At 41.4% G+C, this 20,122-nt stretch overlaps 2 protein-coding genes across 8 annotated transcripts in view; one reads left to right on the top strand and one right to left on the bottom strand.

Annotated features, from left to right (window-relative positions):
* Positions 1-13,747, bottom strand: part of LOC109431022 (synaptosomal-associated protein 25) — a 257,831-nt gene extending 244,084 nt beyond the window's left edge. For 2 of the 5 annotated variants that reach the window (XM_029851670.2, XM_029851672.2), the window contains exon 1: positions 13,531-13,747. The gene's annotated coding sequence lies outside the window, so the exon portion shown is untranslated. The remainder of the gene's footprint in view (positions 1-13,530) is intronic. The other 3 variants (XM_029851669.2, XM_029851671.2, XM_029851668.2) reach the window with 2 other exon arrangements.
* A 1,231-nt stretch (positions 13,748-14,978) lies between these two features.
* On the top strand, positions 14,979-17,325 carry LOC109412124 (SAGA-associated factor 11 homolog). Of its 3 annotated transcripts, none has more exons than XM_029877830.2 (3): positions 14,979-14,998; positions 15,074-15,487; positions 16,661-17,325. In XM_029877830.2, exons 2-3 carry the CDS (start codon positions 15,127-15,129, stop codon positions 16,840-16,842), a joined length of 543 nt encoding a protein of 180 aa, XP_029733690.1. In that variant the 5' UTR covers positions 14,979-14,998; positions 15,074-15,126; the 3' UTR covers positions 16,843-17,325. The 3 variants fall into 3 exon arrangements, with proteins under 3 accessions (XP_029733690.1, XP_029733689.1, XP_029733688.1); XM_029877829.2 differs by having other exon boundaries at positions 14,985-15,002; XM_029877828.2 differs by lacking the exon at positions 14,979-14,998 and having other exon boundaries at positions 15,005-15,487.
* The last annotated feature ends 2,797 nt before the right edge of the window (positions 17,326-20,122 follow it).

Raw genomic sequence — 20,122 nt, 5'->3', positions numbered from 1 at the left:
AATTCTCGGGGTTCTCCCGGAGGAATCCTTAGAGAACTCCTGGAAAATCCCCGGAGAACTCCTGGAGGATTCCCTGGAGGAATCTTTAGATAATTCCTGAAAGAACCCCAAAGACATCGTTAGGGAACTCCGAGAAAATTCCCGGGGAACTAATGCAGAAATTCCCGGGAAGCTTCTTGATGAATCCCCGGAGAATTCCCGGAAGAATCCCCGTAAATTTCACGAAGGAATTCTCGGTGACCTCGTGGAGGGTTTCCTAGAGAATCTCAGAGAACTACCGTAGGAATCCCCATGGAACTCATGGAGGAATTTGTGGGAGCTCTTCGAGGAATTGCTGGGGATCCCCAGTGAACACCTGGTGAAAATCCCTGAGGAAATCCTGAAAAATCCATGGGGAACTTATGGAAAAACTTAAAGGAAGTCAAAGAGAAATTCCTGAAAATTGTCAAGTGATATTTACGAGGACCTTCATTAAGTTTCCTGAGATACTTCTTGAGGAATTCCTGATGAACTCCTGGAGTAATTCTCTAAGAACTGCTGGAGAAATTATTGAGAAACTTCTGGGGATCTCCTTGAGTAATTCCACGGAGAATATCTGGAGAATTACCCGGGAGACTGAATGTTTTTTTTGTGGAACTCTTGTAAATATTCCCGTGGAACTGCGGAAGAAAGTTCCAGGATAATCATGAACGAAATCTTAGGGAAATCTTGAAGGGATTCATGTATAATTACTGGAGTATTTCTTGGAAAATTCTGAAAGGAATTTTCGGATATTTTATGGAGAAATTACCAAAGAAATTTTAATGAAATTTCTAGTAGAAAATACACCGCACATTTAGGGAAGCTTATATAACTCTCATGGAATTCCTAAAAATATATCTGAAGAAGCCGGGAATCTTCCAGGCAAATTATTGGAAGAATTCCCGAGGAATCCCTAGAAGAATTACATGAAAATTCTGCAGTATTCTTGGGGAAATCCTGGAGAAATACTTGGAAGGCTCCTGAGGGTATTCCCGGAGTACTCCTGGGGGATTGTATGCGGAAGTTCTGGTGGAATTTCCAAGGTTATTCTAGAGAAATTCCCAAGAAACTCTTGGGAATTATTGATAAACTCCATGCGACAATTTTCCACTTCTTAAAAACATCCCAGAAGGAATTTTGGGAGAACTCCAAGAGGAAACCGCTAGTTCTCAGCAAAGTACTCCTGGAAGAATCTAAAAAAACCGTTGAGGGAATCCCGGACTCCTTGAGGAACCGCATAAAAAAAGTCATGGATGAGATTACCGACAACCGAGCCGACAACATTATTCCTGTTTCTCCTGCACTTCCAATCCAGAATATCTCCAGAAACCTCCCTGGAACGAAAATTAACCCCGTAATTTCACCGAAATCACCAAGCCGAAATCACCAACCAGAACTTAGTTTCGTTTCCGCTCAATGTTATTGTTTTTTTAGTTCGCCAACATAAACGTCAACCTATATCAAGTTGGCGTAGTGTGAACACCTTACTTGATATAGGATATCATCTCGCTATATTACTTGATATAGAGCGCAGTGTGAACGTAGCATAACATTCACTAAACAATTCCCCTATTATCTCAATTATCGCGCCAACGAACGAATTCGAATGGCGATAATCTTTTTTTGGCGTCTCCCTAGGTTCGTCAAGATGGTTTACATGAGATACATATATTCAGGAGCCATTACTGCACTCACATCGTCATTATGGCATCTTAGCCGTGACACAAACCAAAACAAAATTACATCTAGTTCTTAATGCATACAGGCAAAGTCAATACGAATGATGATTTCGAATCTAACCTAAAATTATCTCATGGTCAAGCAAACGTTTGTTCCAAAATAAGCGAATCCAAAACGGCATTTTACTTAAAAGGAGAAAAACGTCAAACGTTTTTCAATTTAATACAAATTTAAGCAAAATATCTATACTGAATGGCTAATTCAATTAAACTCAAAGAAGATTTATTTTGCTTAAAAAGATAAAAACGTCAAAACGTTACATCACTAATCGATCAAACCGCATCTGCGGACTCCAGCGAACTGAAACAACATTCTCCGAAACTCTTTTTCATTTGCGTACATGCAATCCTAGTGGCATAGGCACTGCCTACTTCGATTCGAGATTCCTAAATAGGTTCCATTTGTAAAAAAAAATCCAGGTTAAAATTCCTGATAAGATCCCATAAGGAACTTCTAGTGCAATCTTCGGAGAAAATCTTAAAGAATTCCGTGAAGATATAATGGGGGACTTTCATGAAGCAATTCTAAAAGGTTTCCTGGAGGAATCCCAATAAAAGTTAAGGTCCCATAAGACATGACAAATATTTGGCCAAACAAGCCCAACAAATGATCAACACAACGTAAATCATGGCAACCTCGGATGAATGTCGGACTACCATGGCAAATATTTGTCATTATGACAAACAGTCTAATGGCCCCTTTAATGAAAACTCCCGCAAAAAATTCTTGGCGGAATGCAGAAAGCATTCCTTGTATCAATCCAAGAAAGAACTCGTAAAGACATCTTGGAAGGAACTTTTCGAAAAATCACAGAAAAAAACTCCTAGAGGAATCCAGAAAGGAATTCCTAGGAAAATCCCGGAAGGAGCACCGAGAGAAATCTCAGAATTTTCAAAAAAAGGAATCCCAGAAGAAACTCCATGAAAAATCCTAGAAGACTTTTGAAGAAATCCTTAAGGACAAACTTCTTTTTTTTATCTGTATTAACGAGATTTTTAGCCCTAGGCTAGTTCATCTCGGGACCCACGCTTTACTTCTCTTCCGAAGGAAGAACCCACATTGTGTGAGTTTGTCGGGAGTGGGATTCGATCCCAGGTCCTCGGCGTGATAGTCAAGTGTTCTCACCATCACACCAGATCCGCTGCACAGACAAACTTCTTGAAATCCCTCTTCAACAGTGCATCAGAACTTCAGATGCACAAATCTCAAGAAGCAAGCTTCAAACAACAGTGCATTTTATTATTCTGCTCTTGCTTATTACAAGTGATAAGCTTAAAATAAGAAGCTCAGGTGCGCTGGTTTTGATTACGAAGATATTTGTGCGCCCGAAATTGTGAGTAGGTGCCGAAGTCGGCCATTGTGGCGGCCATTTTGAGATTCTAACAAGGCTGTCCTTGAAATAAGGAGTGAATTCCGGAAAGAACTTTTGAAAGAATAATTCAGGCAGGAAAATCTTGGAAAAATCCCAGAAAGACCTCCAGATTTTGAAGGACTCCAATAAAGACTCCAAGAAACTTCTTAAGGAATCTCAGAAAGAACTCCTTGAAAAATCACAGAAGAAACTTTCGAAGAGTTTCCAGAGGGATCTACTGGAGGAAATCGCTAAAAAATGATATCCTAAGAGGAACTTCTTGACAAATCCAAGATGGAACTTTTTGAGGATTCCCTGAATTCTTCCCTGAATGAACACCAGGAAAAATTGTTGGGAGTAATTTCAGTAAGAACTACTGGCGGAGTCCTTCGAAGGAACCTCTGGAAAAATAATAGAAAGAACTCTTAGATCAATCTCTGAAGGCACTATTAGAGGAATTCCTGACGAAGCTCCTGAATGAATCCCAGAAAGAACTCTAGGAGGAATCTGGGAAGAAACTTCCGTAAGAAATTCAGAAGGAATTTATGGACGAATTCCGAAGGAACTTCTGAAGAAATTCATGGAGGATTATCACTCTGCAGCAGGCGATTCGCTGGTATTTTTTTACTACCTAAGTGAAATTCAGCGTATGCCAGTATATAAATTAAATTATGTGTACAAATAATGAATAAAATAAACGGCTATTTTCAAAGTGACCATTCAAAAAGACCTTCGAGCGCTGCCGTGGGAGTTGAAGACATCGCCTTTAATCACATCCTTTAGAGAAGGCCTTATTTTGATTGGATCGTTCACACTTCGCCCTTTTGCCACCACACAAGACCTATCCATTAGCGTGGGACACAAAAAGGCATTTTACACATTAGACATTTTTTCTGTACACTTTTTGAATTCCATATTTGCCCCATATTAACTGTGCAAAATTTCAGCTCGATCGGAAAAACTATATTTTAGCGCCAGCCGTTTTAAGTTTTCATACGATTTACTATGGGGAAAATCACTTTTTCAAAGAAAAATCGCCATAGGTTGCCCCTTAACCCCTAAAAATATATCGATGAATGATTTCTGTTGGGAATTTTACGAGGAACAAACACTCTAAAAACCGCAAAGCGATCTAAGGCACGTGGAAAAAGTTATTGACTCAAAACCGAATGGCATGCCAACGCTGTTTAACATGCAAGGAAAAACAATAAATAATAAAAGCTCGTCATTTCATCGGCACGGTAAAGGCTGGGTATGCTGCGCAATTCAGATCCCATTGTGATCCATTAGCCTCTGCCCAGCAACTCCTATCCCTACCTCCACGCAGTACCGGCCGGAAACTATGAGCAACCTTAGGGAAGATCGGGTAACCAACTAGACATGGGTAACTCACTCGCGAATCGACTCAAAGAATCGATTCGCGAAACCGAGTGAGTGAGCCATGATTCTTTTCAAAAGAGTAACGATTCTCTGAAGTTCATTACGAGTCCAACAAGTTGCTGAAAAGTAGGCTGCTTAACCCTTAAAAGATGTGGACAACTTTTTTTCTTAGTTTTACTTATAACTTTTGATCCAGTGGGTGGATTTTCAAAACCAACATGTTTTTATCAAGGGGATTAGTTGTGCTATCATATGCATATATGGCGATTATGTTATGCTAGAACATTTTGAAGATATAGCTGCAAATGTAGTGTACACCACTTGTTCTTCATTCGATTCCGCGTTTTATTTCTATGTACATGTGTTATATTTCAATGAAAATTGCACAATATTCTTCGTTTGGGTTAGGGCTGTTAGATAGAAACGTCTTATGTCCTTTTACAGCTCTAACATAGATCTCCAGGTTATCCAAAACGTCCAGAAGTTTTGAACTTTATCTACTGAATACAAATAGTTGTGTTTACATTTTAAATCACTTCAACTTGCTGAATTACATTCAAATATACATTTTAAAACATGAAATGATGGTAGTCATGACCTGGTGATGTTCTAGGCAACTTAAGGCTTTTTACGGCATCATCAGCATCGGCAGCCATGTTGGATATGTGGCTCGAAATTTCAAAGTGATAATTTTCTGCAACCAAAGCGAATATTCGTATGAAAAAGTATCATCCTATATGCTCACTCGCAGTGATTGCGATGATACTTTTTCAGCTGCGTTGCTGCAGAACTGACAGTTTTTTATCACTTCAAAAACGCGAGGCAAACAATCATTGAAAAGCAAAAAGTCAATTATTCGTATGACAACTTGGTGATGGATCATGACACCTTAAAATAGCTCTGGAGTTCTGATTGCAAAGCCTTTACCTGTAATACTATATCAAACTAATGTATGAATGTCAGAACTGATTTCATTAGATCCATACATGTAAATCAGAGTATGAAAGACTAACTGCACATCAATGGCAATACCTTAGGCCATCCAAATCATTCTGGAGTTAAGGCCTTTATATCTACACCCGTAATAACGCATCGGGTGCATTTCAAACTTGGTATGATGCGTTTTGGTAGTCATAGAAGATCAGTTGAATCATATAATACTTGTATACACATCATAGAGGCATCCTGGATCATCCGAACTATTCTGAAGTTGAGAAATATGGATTGAATTTGAAATGGTATACCAACAGAAGTGCACAAACATCAGAGCTTGCCCATTTGATTCATACACATAATGCAAGGCATGGGAGAGAAGTTCCCAGAGTATCAGAGATATCTGAGGTCACCTTTCAGTATTATGTGGTTAAGGCCTTCAGATCCACACTCATAATAAAGCATCCTGCACGTTCAAAACTTGGTGCAGTATGTTTCAGTACACATAGATAATAAGTTCGACCATATATCATACATATAACTTAAAGTTTTAATAGTTTATCTAAACCATTCTGAAGCTAAAATATACGGTTTTCATTTGTAATGACCTATCAAGTGCACTATTATCATCATTTATCTTATTTGATTCAAACATATAATACAAGTCGTGGGAATAGTAGTTTACGCAACAAGGTGCAGAATGAAGATTTTTAAAGCACGAGTCGTACATTTATCCAACGAGGCTTGCCGAGTTGGATAATTACGACGAGTGCTGTAAAAATCGAGTTCTGCACCGAGTTGCGTACAACGTTTTTTGCAGCTTCATAAATTACCACTTGAGGATAGTTTTTAACAAAACTGTTTCATCAGACTGCACACTGATGTTCATAGCCATGATTAAGGAAATCTGATCATAGCAGGTTATACAGAACAGTTGTCACAATTTTTCAAACCTTCGTCCAGAAAGCATCAATAAGTTGATCAAAACTGAAAACAGTGCTGTAATGGTTCATTACGCAACGCAAATCAGTGCTGTAATGAACCATTACAGCACTGTTAATTTGGTGTGGGAAAGTAGGCCTTTTCCTGGCAGATTTGCGTGAAGTAAAATGGCCTATTACGATGAGAAGTTGCAAAAACAAATTTCCAGTACATCAGCGATATCTGCAGCATCATTTGTTTTATATTATATGGTTAAGGCCTCCAAATCTCACAAAGCATCGGCTACACGTTAATTTCACTATAATGCGTTTTGGTAGTCATAGAAGATCAGTTGATTCACGTGATACTTAAATATACATCTTAGAAGCTTCCCGGATCATCCAAACTACTCCGAAAATGAGACATATGGTTTGCGTGAACTTCTGGAGAAATCTTTGGAGGAATTTCAAGGCATACTCGGGGAACTCACTTCCCGAGGAACTTCTTGAGGAATTCCAGAACAGCTCCTGAAGGAATTTCCAAGAAACTGCTGGGAAACTTGTGAAGGATTTCACGGGAACTCCTAGAGGTATTCTCGGTGAACATTACGATGAATTTCTGATGAATTTTTGGGTAAATTCCTACACTTCAAAATGCTATAAAAATCATTTTTATGTCAGTGGATGCACAAATAACACAACGAGATACCCAAAATATTATGAGATACAACAGAAATAATCGTGAAAGAATTACATCGATAAAGTAAAGAGATACAAGAGTAGAGCTTGTAGAGCTTGAAGGTCTTAATTCCAGAATAGTTCAGATGACCTAGATCACCAAGTGAATGTGGCTAAGTTAGAATTGTACTCTGAGGCTCTAGGTAAGAGTACCGTTATATTCCGTGAGCATTCGCTACAATAAAAATATCCAAAGATTTACAGATATTGACACCCATACTTAAAAATATATTGGGTCCATTTATATATCAGTGGACTACGGGTTGTAGATATGAAGACCTTAACCATATGCTATTACAAGTGACCTCAGATATCCCTGACGCACTAGAAATTTGTCTCCCATTCTAAGATGTATTGAATTATCACGTGAATCAACTGATCTTCTATGACTACCAAAACGCGTTATAGTGCGTTTAACGTGTAGCCGATTCTTTGTTACGAGCGTTGATCTGAAAGCCCTCACCATATAATATAAAAAATGATGCTTCAGATATCGCTGATGTACTGGAAATTTATCTCCCACTACTTGTATTATATGTTTGAAATCAATCAGAATGGTTTGGATGATCTAGAAAAGCTTTAAGTCATATGATATATGGTCGAACTTATCATCTATGTCTACTGAAACATACTGCACCAAGTTTTGAACGTGTAGGGTGCTTTGTTACGAGTGTAGATCTGAAGGCCTTAACCACATAATACTGAAAGGTGACCCCAGATATCTCTGATGCTCTGGAAACTTCTCTCCCATGGCTTCCACTATGTGTATGAATCAAATGAACAAATTCTGATGTTTGTGCACTTCTGTTGAGATACCATTTCAAATTCAAACCATATTTCTCAACTTCAGAATAGTTCGGATGATCCAGGATGCCTCAATGATGTGTAAAAAAGTATCATATGATTCAACTGATCTTCTATGACTACCAAAACGCACTAAACCAAGTTTGAAATGCGTTATTACGGGTGTAGATATAAAGGCCTTAACTCCAGAATGATTTGAATGGTCTAAGGTATCGCCATTGATGTGCAGTAAGTCTTTCATACTCTGATTTACATGTATGGATCTAATGAAATCAGTTCTGACATTCGTACATTAGTTTGATATAGTTTTACAGGTAAAGGCCTTACAATCAGAACTCCAGAGCTATTTTAAGTTGCCTAGAACATCGCCAGATCATGACTACCATCATTTCATGTTTCAAAATGTATATTTGAATGTAATTCAGTAAGTTCAAGTGCTTTAAAAAGTAAACACAACTATTTGTATTCAGTAGATAAAGTTCAAAACTTCTGGACGTTTTGGATAACCTGGAGATCTATGTTAGAGCTGTAAAAGGACATAAGATATTTCTATCTTACAGCCCCAATTCAGACAAAGAATATTGTGCAATTTTCATTGAAATATATCACATGTACATAGAAATAAAACGCGGAATCGAATGAAGAGCAAGTGGTATACACTACATTTGCAGCTATATCTCCAAAATGTTCTAGCATAACATAATCTCTATATATGCATATGATAGCACAACTAATCCCCTTGATAAAAACATTTTGGTTTTGAAAATCTACCCACTGGGTCAAAAGCTATAGGTAAAACTATGCAAAAAAGTTGTCCACATCCTTTAAGGGTTAATTTAATAATGATTAGATGTAGAAAATCGCAACTTTTGCGAATGCATCGCTTTTCATTCGTATTGTGTGTCCGACTCGCACTAATAATTCGATTCTTTAGTGGGAGGAACGAAAATCTGTGTATCGTGCTTTTTACTTACTAGATCATGCTAAGACGGTTGAGTCGACATCCAAATCATGTGAGGTGACTTTCATGAAAACTGTTATATGCCCAGTTGGCTAGCATAAAAAACAACGTATTTCCTCAAATTCCGGAAATGAGTTACTGAATCGATCAAAAGAGTCGACTCTTTTTTTAGAGTGAATCGGGAGCGATTCACTCTTAAAATTGAATCAGTTTTCCCATCTCTATAACCAACCCCGGTGGGAACTTTGGTCGTAGGCTGACAGGGAAGGGGGGGGGGGGGGTTTGCTTCGGTAAACCTGAGCGTCTGTTCTCCAGGAGGAGCGGCTCACAACAGCGTGTGATCCCCATGTTAGGGGCGGCTGATCAACGTCCGAGTGCCAGGGAAGGACTCTAAGCTCAACTGTGCACTATGGTCCTCCGGAAAGTAGGGGGTTGGTGTCAGGCCCTACGAGCCAGCCGTAAAAAAAACCATTGTAACGGAAAATCAGCAACAGAATAATACGAACCAACGGCAACGACCCCAGCGAACAAAAAGGACTTGCGATTGGAAACTTGGTACGTGGAACTGACGATCTCTCAACTTCATTGGGAGCACCCGCATACTCGCCGATCTACTGAAGGACCGCGGGTTCGGCATCGTAGCGCTGCAGGAGGTGCGTTGGCCAGGATCCATGGTGCGAATGTATAGAGGTAATCATACCATCTACCAGACACACGCGAGCTGGGAACAGCTTTCATCGTGATGGGTGATATGCAGAGGCGCGTGATCGGTTGGTGGCCGATCGACGAAAGAATGTGCAGGTTGAGGATCAAGGGCCGATTCTTCAACTTCAGCATAATAAACGTGCACAGCCCACACTCCGGAAGTACTGATGATGACAAGGACGCATTTTACGCGCAGCTCGAACGCGAGTACGATCGCTGCCCAAGCCACGACGTCACGATCATCATAGGAGATTTGAACGCTCAGGTAGGCCAGGAGGAGGAATTCAGACCGACGATTGGTAAGTTCAGCGCCCACCAGCAGACGAACGAAAACGGCCTACGACTCATTGATTTCGCCGCCTCCAAAAATATGGCCATACGTAGCAATTTTTTCCAACACAGCCTCCCTTGTCGTTACACCTGGAGATCACCACAGCAGACGGAATCTCAAATCGACCACGTTCTGATTGACGGACGGCACTTCTCGGACATTATCGACGTCAGGACCTATCGTGGCGCCAACATCGACTCCGACCACTATCTGGTGATGGTCAAACTGCGCCCAAAACTCTCCGTCATCAACAATGTACGGTACCGACGACCGCCACGGTACAACTTAGAGCGACTGAAACAACCGGATGTCGCCTCAGCATACACGCAGAATCTCGAGGTCGCGTTGCCAGACGAGGGCGAGCTCGATGAGGCCCCTCTAGAGGGCTGCTGGAGTACAGTGAAAGCAGCCATCAACGACGCAGCCGAGAGCACCATCGGGTACGTGGAACAGAATCGACGGAACGAATGGTTCGGCGAAGAGTGCAGAACGGTTTTGGAGGAGAAGAATGCAGCGAGGGCGGTAATGCTGCAGCAAGGGACTCGACAGAACATGGAATGTTATAAACAGAAGCGGAAACAGCAGACCCGCCTCTTTCGGGAGAAAAAGCGCCGCCTGGAAGAAGCGGAGTGTGAAGAAATGGAGCTGCTGTGCCGTTCCCAAGAAACACGGAAGTTCTATCAGAAGCTCAACGCATCCCGCAACGGCTTCGTGCTGCGAGCCGAAATATGCAGGGATAGAGACGGAGGCCTTTTGACGGACGGACGTGAGGTGATCGAAAGGTGGAAGCAGCACTTCGATCAGCACCTGAACGGCGTGGAGAACGTAGGCACGGGAGTCCACGGCAACGGAGGAAACGACGACGCCAGTGCAGCGGAGGACGGAAATGAACCAACTCCCACGCTGAGGGAATTTAAGGATGCCATTCATCAGCTCAAAACCAACAAAGCAGCTGGTAAGGATGGTATCGCAGCTGAACTCATCAAGATGGGCCCAGAAAAGTTGGCCACCTGTCTGCATCGGCTGATAGTCAGGATCTGGGAAACCGAACAGCTACCGGAGGAGTGGAAGGAAGGGGTAATCTGCCCCATACACAAGAAAGGCGACCATTTGGAATGTGAGAACTTCAGGGCGATCACTATTTTGAATGCTGCCTGCAAAGTGCTATCCCAGATCATCTTCCGTCGTCTGTCACCTAAAACAAATAAGTTCGTGGGAAGTTATCAAGCCGGCTTCATCGACGGCCGGTCGACAACGGACCAGATCTTTACCGTACGGCAAATCCTCCAGAAATGCAAATCCTCCAGAGATCGCGTGAAGCTTGAAATATACTGGAGATACCTTTCTTCGTGTCGCAAATGTGTGGAATTTGAATTGAGCGCGAATGTGAGCGGCCGATGATCGGTAAATATGGTGAAATTCTCCTCACACAAAAGTGCACGCCGATTGAAAGGCTATTCAGATTGCATATGCAAATATTACCCAATCGAATTGGGTAAAACGGGTAAATAATGATAAAACTAACGTCCGGGGCAAAAGTGCAAATATTTTCCTCGCAGTTTCACAACTACATCTACAAAAAAGGCACGCATACATTTGAACGTGATTACCTCTATTGTGATAAAACTATATACATGTACGGTGGCAGTGTTGCCACCACAGGTACATTATCTGTTCAGTCACATTGATTTTAGAATAAAACAGACGAGCCCTTCTTTCTAAAGATGCTAAGAACCTTACCCCGCCCATAAAAGCCCCGCATAGAAATGTTATACGCCGATTAGGCTGACCATCCGTCCCGTATTTAACGGGACAACAAAATTTTCAAACGCTCGTCTCTGGAGCATAGTTAACGTTTTTAACTTAATTATTCGTTCTTTCTAGCTGAAATAGCATTATTTACATCATGCAGTTCTGTTTTTGGACATTGATTTTCTTTTTGTTTAGTTTCCGGAATGTGTCCCGTATTTAAACGGGACAAATCTGGTCAGCCTAACGCCGATCGGTTCAGTAGTTTTTGAGCCTATGAGGGTCAGACAGATAGACATACAGGGCGTAAGGCCCTAATGTGCACAAGGATTAATAAAATCTCATTTCAATAGTCTTTGTCATTTATTCCCTTCTGACTTAAGAATAAACGTCTTGAAATCCTGTTTCAACAGTGCATGAGAACTTCAGGCGCACAAATCTCAAGAACCAAGCTTCAAATTGCAAACAGTGCTGACTGTCTGCGTGAGACGAAAAGTGATTTTCTTCCATCTCTTGTTTCAACTAATCCTGGCAGTTAAATTCGATTTAAAATATGTTTTTTGTCATTGAATTCCGCTGGAATTTTACTAAAATTGGTTTGTGTTTATAATTTATAAAACTGTTTTCTCCATTTTCCAATGAAACTACTCAGCACAAACTTTCAGAGAGCACTTAATAGTGCTTAGACATGTCTACTTTCCAAAAAATCAATTTCAATTTTTGAATTTGAACTTAAATTACTTCAACGACCCAGAATGATTCATAATAATTGTGATTCCGTAATTCACTGTTCTACTGGCATCTTATTTTATCTTCTTACCGGTGTCGTAATGGTTGTTCAATTTTATTGGTGGTGTTTAAATAGTTTATATATTATTGGTGGTGTTTAAATAGTTTATTTGTATTTGTATTTATTAGATTTGACGTAAGCCTGGCAGTTATAAACTATTTTTCAGGTCAAGGAAAGTACCTTATAGTATGGAGTATTACATTTAGAAAAAACTAATATTATACAACTGCAAAGCGAAGTTATTTTAGTTTATTCATATTACTCTTTCGAGATTTAGTAGTACTGTTGATTTATTGTTACCTAGTTTTATTTTTCAAAGAATGCCACCGCGTATCGAATATTCCGTAAATCAATATCACCATAACAAATTGATCTCTCGTGGAATTTAAAACACGCGGAACAATAAAGTGACGAGAGAACATTCTATTAGTCATCACACTAAACACAAGTAAATTCCACACAAGGCAACATCATATGATCTCACGCAGTTTCGTGATTGCTGATGATGCACCCCCATCCAAGCAGGCAGGAGTAACTCTTTAGCACATGCACGAGACATTCCCTGTCCTGGCCCAATGACCCTGAATATATGGCCTGTTCCTTTTTGTGTCGGGTACTCCTACGGCTTGTCGTTGTGTTGGTGTGCGCGCGTGTCCTTACAATGCGTTTGTGTGTATATTTCAGAAGAACAATCCAAAGACCACTGCCGCAGCACTGTCTCTTCGGTCGGGAACCACTTTTTTTCAACACCCCCTCCTCTTTGACGCCGTCGTCTATCTTCACTCGGAAAGGGCGTAGCAAGAGCGAGAAAAAATCGGACAGATCGAATTTCACACAAATTTCCACCCATTTTCACCGAATTTCACATCGATTTTTGAAATCACTTGCCACAAACTGCAACCGATGCCCTCGGGCCGCTCAAGTTATCCGGATTAGCAACGACGAAATTCCCCCACCCGTCACTCGAAAGAAGGCTGTGAAGAAAATTTTCCCAATCGATTTCTCGCGCTGACAATGCACCAAAAGCAGAAAGCACTTTTTTGTCGCAGCAATTTTACTACCGGACCGAAAATTCCAACTAAACTACAACCAGCCCGCGGCAATTACCTTGTTACTAGGTAGGTTTTGTCGCTTCGTCAACGGAATTCTTGGCTCCTGAACCGGAACAACGGAACGGATTCTTCTTGCTTCACAGGGAAAAACTCCAACTTTTTCTCCAACAGAGAGGGGCGCACACGCAGAATAACCACGGCAACACAAGCAATCAATCGCGTCGGAGTTCTCTTCGTTGACTGACTCTTGGACTCTTGGTGGATGATTCGTCTCTGGATTTGCCAGGTTGCTTTTCGGATTTTCTTTTCTCCCCGCGTGAGAGGAGAAGAACTGTCAAAACAGGTCACTCACTTTTTCACCAGGGTTGCAGTTCAAGAAATCAAGCTACCTGTAAAAAGTGGGATGGAATAAAAGTGAAGCGACCGAGAAGCGTTGACTCGGTTTGACCGACGAACACTGTAAAAGGCAGTCTCTCCGAACTCAACCCATAGAATTCGTGACTACGAATGTTGATGGGCCGGGAAACAATCTTTCTTTTTATACGGTGTTTCTTATGTGAGTATGAGTGAAAAAAGCAAAATATCTTCCCACCTTCACTTTCTTACCGAAAAACGCAAACAAAATCATCACTTTCAAAGTCTCCAATGAAAACAGAAGGAAAGTGTGAGAGATTTGGATAGAAAATGCAATATTGTCTATCCGGTTGGAATCAAGACCGACATTCAAACAAAAATTGCAATTTTCTTGGTCCACAAGTGTCGCAACTGTTTCGCATCTAGTGCGCTGTGTTGCTGACAACAACGGGAAGGATGCGCACTACTTTTCACGTGATTAAAAAACGTCGCGAGTTGGGTCGCGTCGCAACTTGATTGTGCGAAGTCCGGTTTGGTGGCGGGCCGACAATAAAAATAGTAACTTTGTGCATAGGCCTTTTTAGCTGATAGATCCATGTATGCCACTGTTTACAACAGCCGTACAAAGGCGCAAACGCTAAATTATCATTATCATGGGAGAACTGTAAAAAAGCCCGAAAAATCAGATGATTCAAGACGTCAAATGACAAGACCCATTCTTTTATTATTTTTAGTGTGCAGTTTAAAAGAAATTTCTAGACCTTCTTGATGCATGGGAGATTCCTTGCCTGTATCGCCCAATCCTGGTTTACATGGAGCAAGTACCTTGATTCAAGTCAATGGAAAATGCCCAATTGAATGCGAATTGAACGTCAGTTGAGCTTTGTCTTGAACGAAAGTTGAACATGTTCAACTTTTTTGTTCAAGTCAAACGAAATCATCTCATTGGACCCGTCTGAACACGCGATTCATGTGAGTTGAATCTTGAAGGCAGTTAGATGTTGGCTACGATAAATTTCATTGGTGCCAGGGGCCTGACTACCACCTTCCTTTGTATAGAAATCTTGGTAATGAGAGCCCTTTATAAACCTGGACACCCCTAGTGTATGAAACGTCAGTTTGTGGTAAATAAACAATCAGATCATCAACTTGTGCCGCATCGTTTTGTTGTAGGTGGATCGTGTGGCGTTTTTTATCTCCTAAAATTTGTGATGAAATAAAGTTTTTAATGCTGTTTCTAGCAGATAGCCCTCCATAAAAATACCCGGTAAGAGTGATTTCATAATAAGAGCCAAAAATGGGCGAAAACGAGCCCATTCACATCGAGTACGCCGACGAAACCGAGCTGCTGACCGAGTTCCGCAACTACATGAGCGATCCGGACACTCGGGAAAAGGCCGCCAACTACCTGCTGGAGTCGCTGGTCGACGAAATGATTCTGGGGGTGGTATTCGAGGTGCACCATGCGTACAAGACTGGATCCGGTGTGGCCATCGAGGGTCAACCGGAGGACTGCAAACCGTACACCATCGTAGACCTGCCGGACATGGACGTGTTCGGATCGTCCAATAGTAAGAAGGCCATCGATTGCAGCTGCCCGAACTGCAATAGGATAGTGGCCGCATCGCGGTTTGCACCTCATTTGGAGAAATGTATGGGTGAGTACAATAGTGGGGGCTTTATTTGGGCTTTCTATTTCAACTGCTAGAGAATGACAATTATGAAGCTTCACCTAATTCACCTAACAAAACCGATCACATAATTATCCCACTAACAAAAAGTATTCTTTCTTCTTCAGCTCTGACATTTTGCCGAGAATTCAGCATTTCAACTACTCTTTAATGCTTAGGCAATGCGGCATATAGTTTCTGGCGTCCCCATTTGTTTACTAAATCGAATTTGTTATTGAGCCATTTGTTGCTCATTTTGTTGCAAATATTAGATGTAAATGACAATAACTTACGCTTCGTACTCAGACCACTTCCGGTTATATATTAATATCATAAATCCGAATAGATCATACTACCTTCTCCTGCCGGATGCAAGATCACTGCTTTTTTATGTTTGCACCGCATATTGCGATATACCTTTCAGGCCTGGTTGTATCACTTTCTGTCCCGAGCACATATGATGCTACAGCGGGCCGATGGAGCCTATCATCGGTGCCTTTTGTGTAATTATCTCACGTACGCTGCCGTTTAGCCATTGAGGCTAATCTGGCATTCTATCGTATGGATCTCGTGCCGCGCATTTCAAAGCACTCTATATACTTCCTGATAAAGACGTCAACGGGCATAATACCGGTAATGACACGAGGTGCATCTCGTGCGCCATTCAGAACCGGGGCCGAAGCGGATGTGGGGGCCCTCGGAGCTAGAAATGCAATGAGCAAAAAATGGTTTCTTCATCTTCAAACAGTACTCAAGTCTTGAGCAATGTGAAACATAAAATTAATGTGTAGTAACAAAAAAAAAGCTTTGATGAGGGGCCCCAAAATGTACTTCCGGCCATTGAGTGTAAGCACCTTTCCCTCCAAGTCCAGCAAGCATATTGGTCTATATACCGATGAAGCTCTGGGGATCTCTGGGATGATTCGTCTAGTCATTTTTATATATATCATAGCCTTAGTTTACATGGCCTAAACATTTTTAGTCATATTGGCTGGAAATATAGGGAGCTTGATTTTCGAAATTATTTGCAATCAAAACCAGAATAACGAAACATCCATAAACGAGCTGAATAGAAGGGGGATAGGATAATTCTTCGATGTTCAGTCCGGTACGATCGTCACTCCATAACTCTCGGTCCATAATTGACCGTCTCCGTTCCAGGAATGGGCAGAAACTCGTCCCGAATCGCCAGCCGGCGGATAGCCAACACGAGAGAAGGCGGCAACTACTTCGGCGCCGATGAGGACGACGAAGACGACGCTGACTGGTCCGGGGAGAAGCGCAAGAAGAAGATCGCGCCGGTCAGAACCAACGGCAGCAAGAAGAACGGCAAGACGTCATGAAAATAATCCTCACAGGAATGAAACAAGGCGTTGAATCCTTGGAAGAGACGGCTGCGGTCCTCGGCGGCGGGATGTTCGTCCGAGGTCGGCACGGGTAAGTAGCTGTAGGTGACGAAGGATTCACTCTTGTTGTTATTTTTGGGGGACTTTGGGGAACTGCCGCTGAAAGTTGGGTGATTTCAGATTTAGTCACGCCTTCTTGGCTGGATTAGATCTGACGTTCTCGGGATAATTGTGAGTTTAGTATATGTAATTTGAAAAATTCAACCAACACGACATTGTGGTGTACAGTTTTACAATGAAGATTCCTATTAGGATTTGGTCAATACTACTAAAGCAGACAAATGCGATCAAAGATCTATTATATATTATCAGATTGTGAACGACTTAAATATTACTAACGTAAAATTAGCACTGAATATTGTAATTGCTTAGAATATAACAAAATAGGGTATGAAATTATAAACATTATTGTAATTAAAATGGATGGTCACGTCATTGTAGAGAACATTCCTTTGTTTCGTATATGTACATCGGCTGGTTATGCTACTTTTCCACGAATATCGTTTCCCTGAACGCCGATTCCCCGAATGATCCTTTTCCTCGAATCACACCCTTCTTTATTTTATCGGCGGTTCTTTCTATTTCTATTACTGCTCAGACCTGCTGAAACATAGCTGACTGAAATATGGTAATAGAACACCTTCTTGTAATAATCAGTAATTAATCACTGATGTTAATAATCGAGTTAAGATAAATCATAAGGGAACTGTGGACCAAACGATTACGGCTCCCCACCATGTTCCGGTGAGTGTACGCATGAAGTTGATTCGTTTTGGCACTTCTGATACAGATAATTAATGTGCTTTCCACAGGTGCCTTTAGAGTCGAACCAGACTCCTAGATACATACATATGTGAAAGAGCTTGAGTGAGTTCCTTACCCAAAAATTGAAGCTCTAGATCGGCTGGATCACGCTTCCTAGAAAAGACAACTAACTCAGTTTTCTCCGGAGAGAATTCGATACCCAGCTTTACAGCCCAAGCAGACAAATTGTCCAGAGTATCTTGCAATGGTCCTTGCAGATCTACCGCCTCTGGTCCGGTGATAGAAACCACGGCGTCATCCGCAAGCTGTCTTAACGTGCAATTTTCCACGAGACATTCGTCGATATCTCTGACGTAAAAATTGTAAAGAATACTGTCGGTTCTCGAATACGGTAGCTTTTGCTTTCAGTCCACCGCGAAAACACACATCCTGAAGCTAGAACGTATCCAGTATCGTTGTCTTCGGATCGCGTTAGGCTGCATGAACTCGACGCACACAATGAGTTTGGAGGTACTAGCAGCAGTACTCCCTTTATCAGATCGTTTCGTGGAACTGTCGTTAAGGTTCCTCATCCGCTGTGAGGTGCTGAGTCCATTGGTAATTGAAAACTTTGAGAAGCTAATCGAACGAATTCATCAAACAAAATTTATGACAGTGTACTACTTGTACATGACTCTGGAGGTTCACCCTTCATTGAACGTTCCCAACCGCGATTGCTTCCCAGACTTCTCCAATTCCACTATAGGTTTTGATCTGACCATGATGCAAGAAATCCGTGGAATCCCAGATCCGCTCTAATCGGAGCACATTCCAAAAAATTTTGCAAGCGAGTTTGGTCATATCAGTTGCGACAGAAGGTTTTTCCCTGACGGGTCAAAAACAAATGATTCCACTGGATATATGTCAGTATATGTCACAGAATTGGCGGCTATACACTACGCATTAGAGCGAATCGCCTCTCTTCCCTCTGATCAATATTTCATTTTCACGGATAGCCTCAGTTCAATTGAGGCTATTCGCTCAATGAGGCCGGTAAAGCACTCCACGTATATCCTAAGCGAAATACGATCATTTTTGAGTGCTTTATCGAATCAAGCACATAACATCACCTTGGTTTGGGTCCCTTCGCATGGCTCGATCCCGGGCAATGAGAAAGCCGACTCACTCGCCAAGATGGGCGCTATGGAAGACGATGAGCGTCATATCGTCTTCAATGAATTTCTTTCGATTGCTCGTCAGCATGCCTTGGTCAGTGGGCAACAAAAATGGGATGCAGGAGAGTTGGGCAGGTGGTTACATTCAATTCTCCCACAGGTATCGAAGACGGCGTGGTTCAAGGGGTTGAATATGGGTCGAGATTTTATCAAGATAATGTGTCGACTTATGTCCAATCACTACTCTCTGGGCTCGCTTTTCTATCGAATAGGGCTCACAGATAGCAATCGTTGTAGCTGTGGTGCAGATATCAACCATGTTGTGTGGGAATGTCCCGAATACGGTATAGCCAGATCCGATTTATGTGCATCCCTCAGGGCCCGAGGGAAACCAGAAAAGGAAGACATTAGAGATGTGTTGGGTAAACTTGATCTTGAGTATATGAAGCTTGTGTACGACTTCTTGAAGCAAGCTAAGTTTTCGTTTGATATCCCCGTCTTGTTGTTCCACTTGTCCACCTCGTGTCCCTTCGAAAATCGTCTGTATCGTTACAGGTTGTTTGTCCACTAAACGCTTGACCAGCAGCAGTACGACACACCATGCTGTTACGTGTCAACGAAAAGCCCCATCACCCTATCCTTTCCTCAAATATTTTTGTTCCCCCTAACGGTTCTATAACATTCCCCAGAAACCCATTCCCCAGAATGTACCATTCCCCAGAAAGAAAATAAAACTTGTTTTATTTCTGAATGGTTTATATTAATGGTTAAAAATCTAATATTTATTCGTAAAAAATCACCGGAAGAAACATCCTGCCAAAAATTCTTATTTGTCAAGAAAAACTTTGGAAATAAGCATGATTTGCCTTTACAATTTAGGCTATTGGTATAATTATTGGATTGTGCGATATTTGCCAGAAAACCGTTCGCCAGAAAACCATTCGCCAGAATGACAAACCCCAGAAAACCATTTGCCAGAATGCACCATTTGCCTGAATACTATTTGCCCGAAAGTACCATTTGCCAGAATGTACCAATCCCCAGAATTTAATATTAAATATTAAATTCTGGGGATTGGTACATTCTGGCAAATGGTGCTTTCGGGCAAATAGAAATTTTCTCCATTTTCTAAGAATTAATTGAAACTAAAGCTGTAATTGTGAGAATGTTGTGGATATATTTCAGTCCATTAACATAAAAAATGTCGTCAGTTTCAATCTTTTACACTAATTTAATATGTTTACTGCTAGGATGATCTCTTGGTTTGTTTCGATAAAGGACGACTAGGGCTAGAACAA

Source organism: Aedes albopictus, chromosome 1 (assembly GCF_035046485.1).
Source record: "Aedes albopictus strain Foshan chromosome 1, AalbF5, whole genome shotgun sequence".
NCBI lineage: Eukaryota > Metazoa > Arthropoda > Insecta > Diptera > Culicidae > Aedes > Aedes albopictus.
The sequence above is the reverse complement of the archived record's forward strand: the minus strand, read 5'-3'. Positions and strand labels throughout refer to the sequence as shown.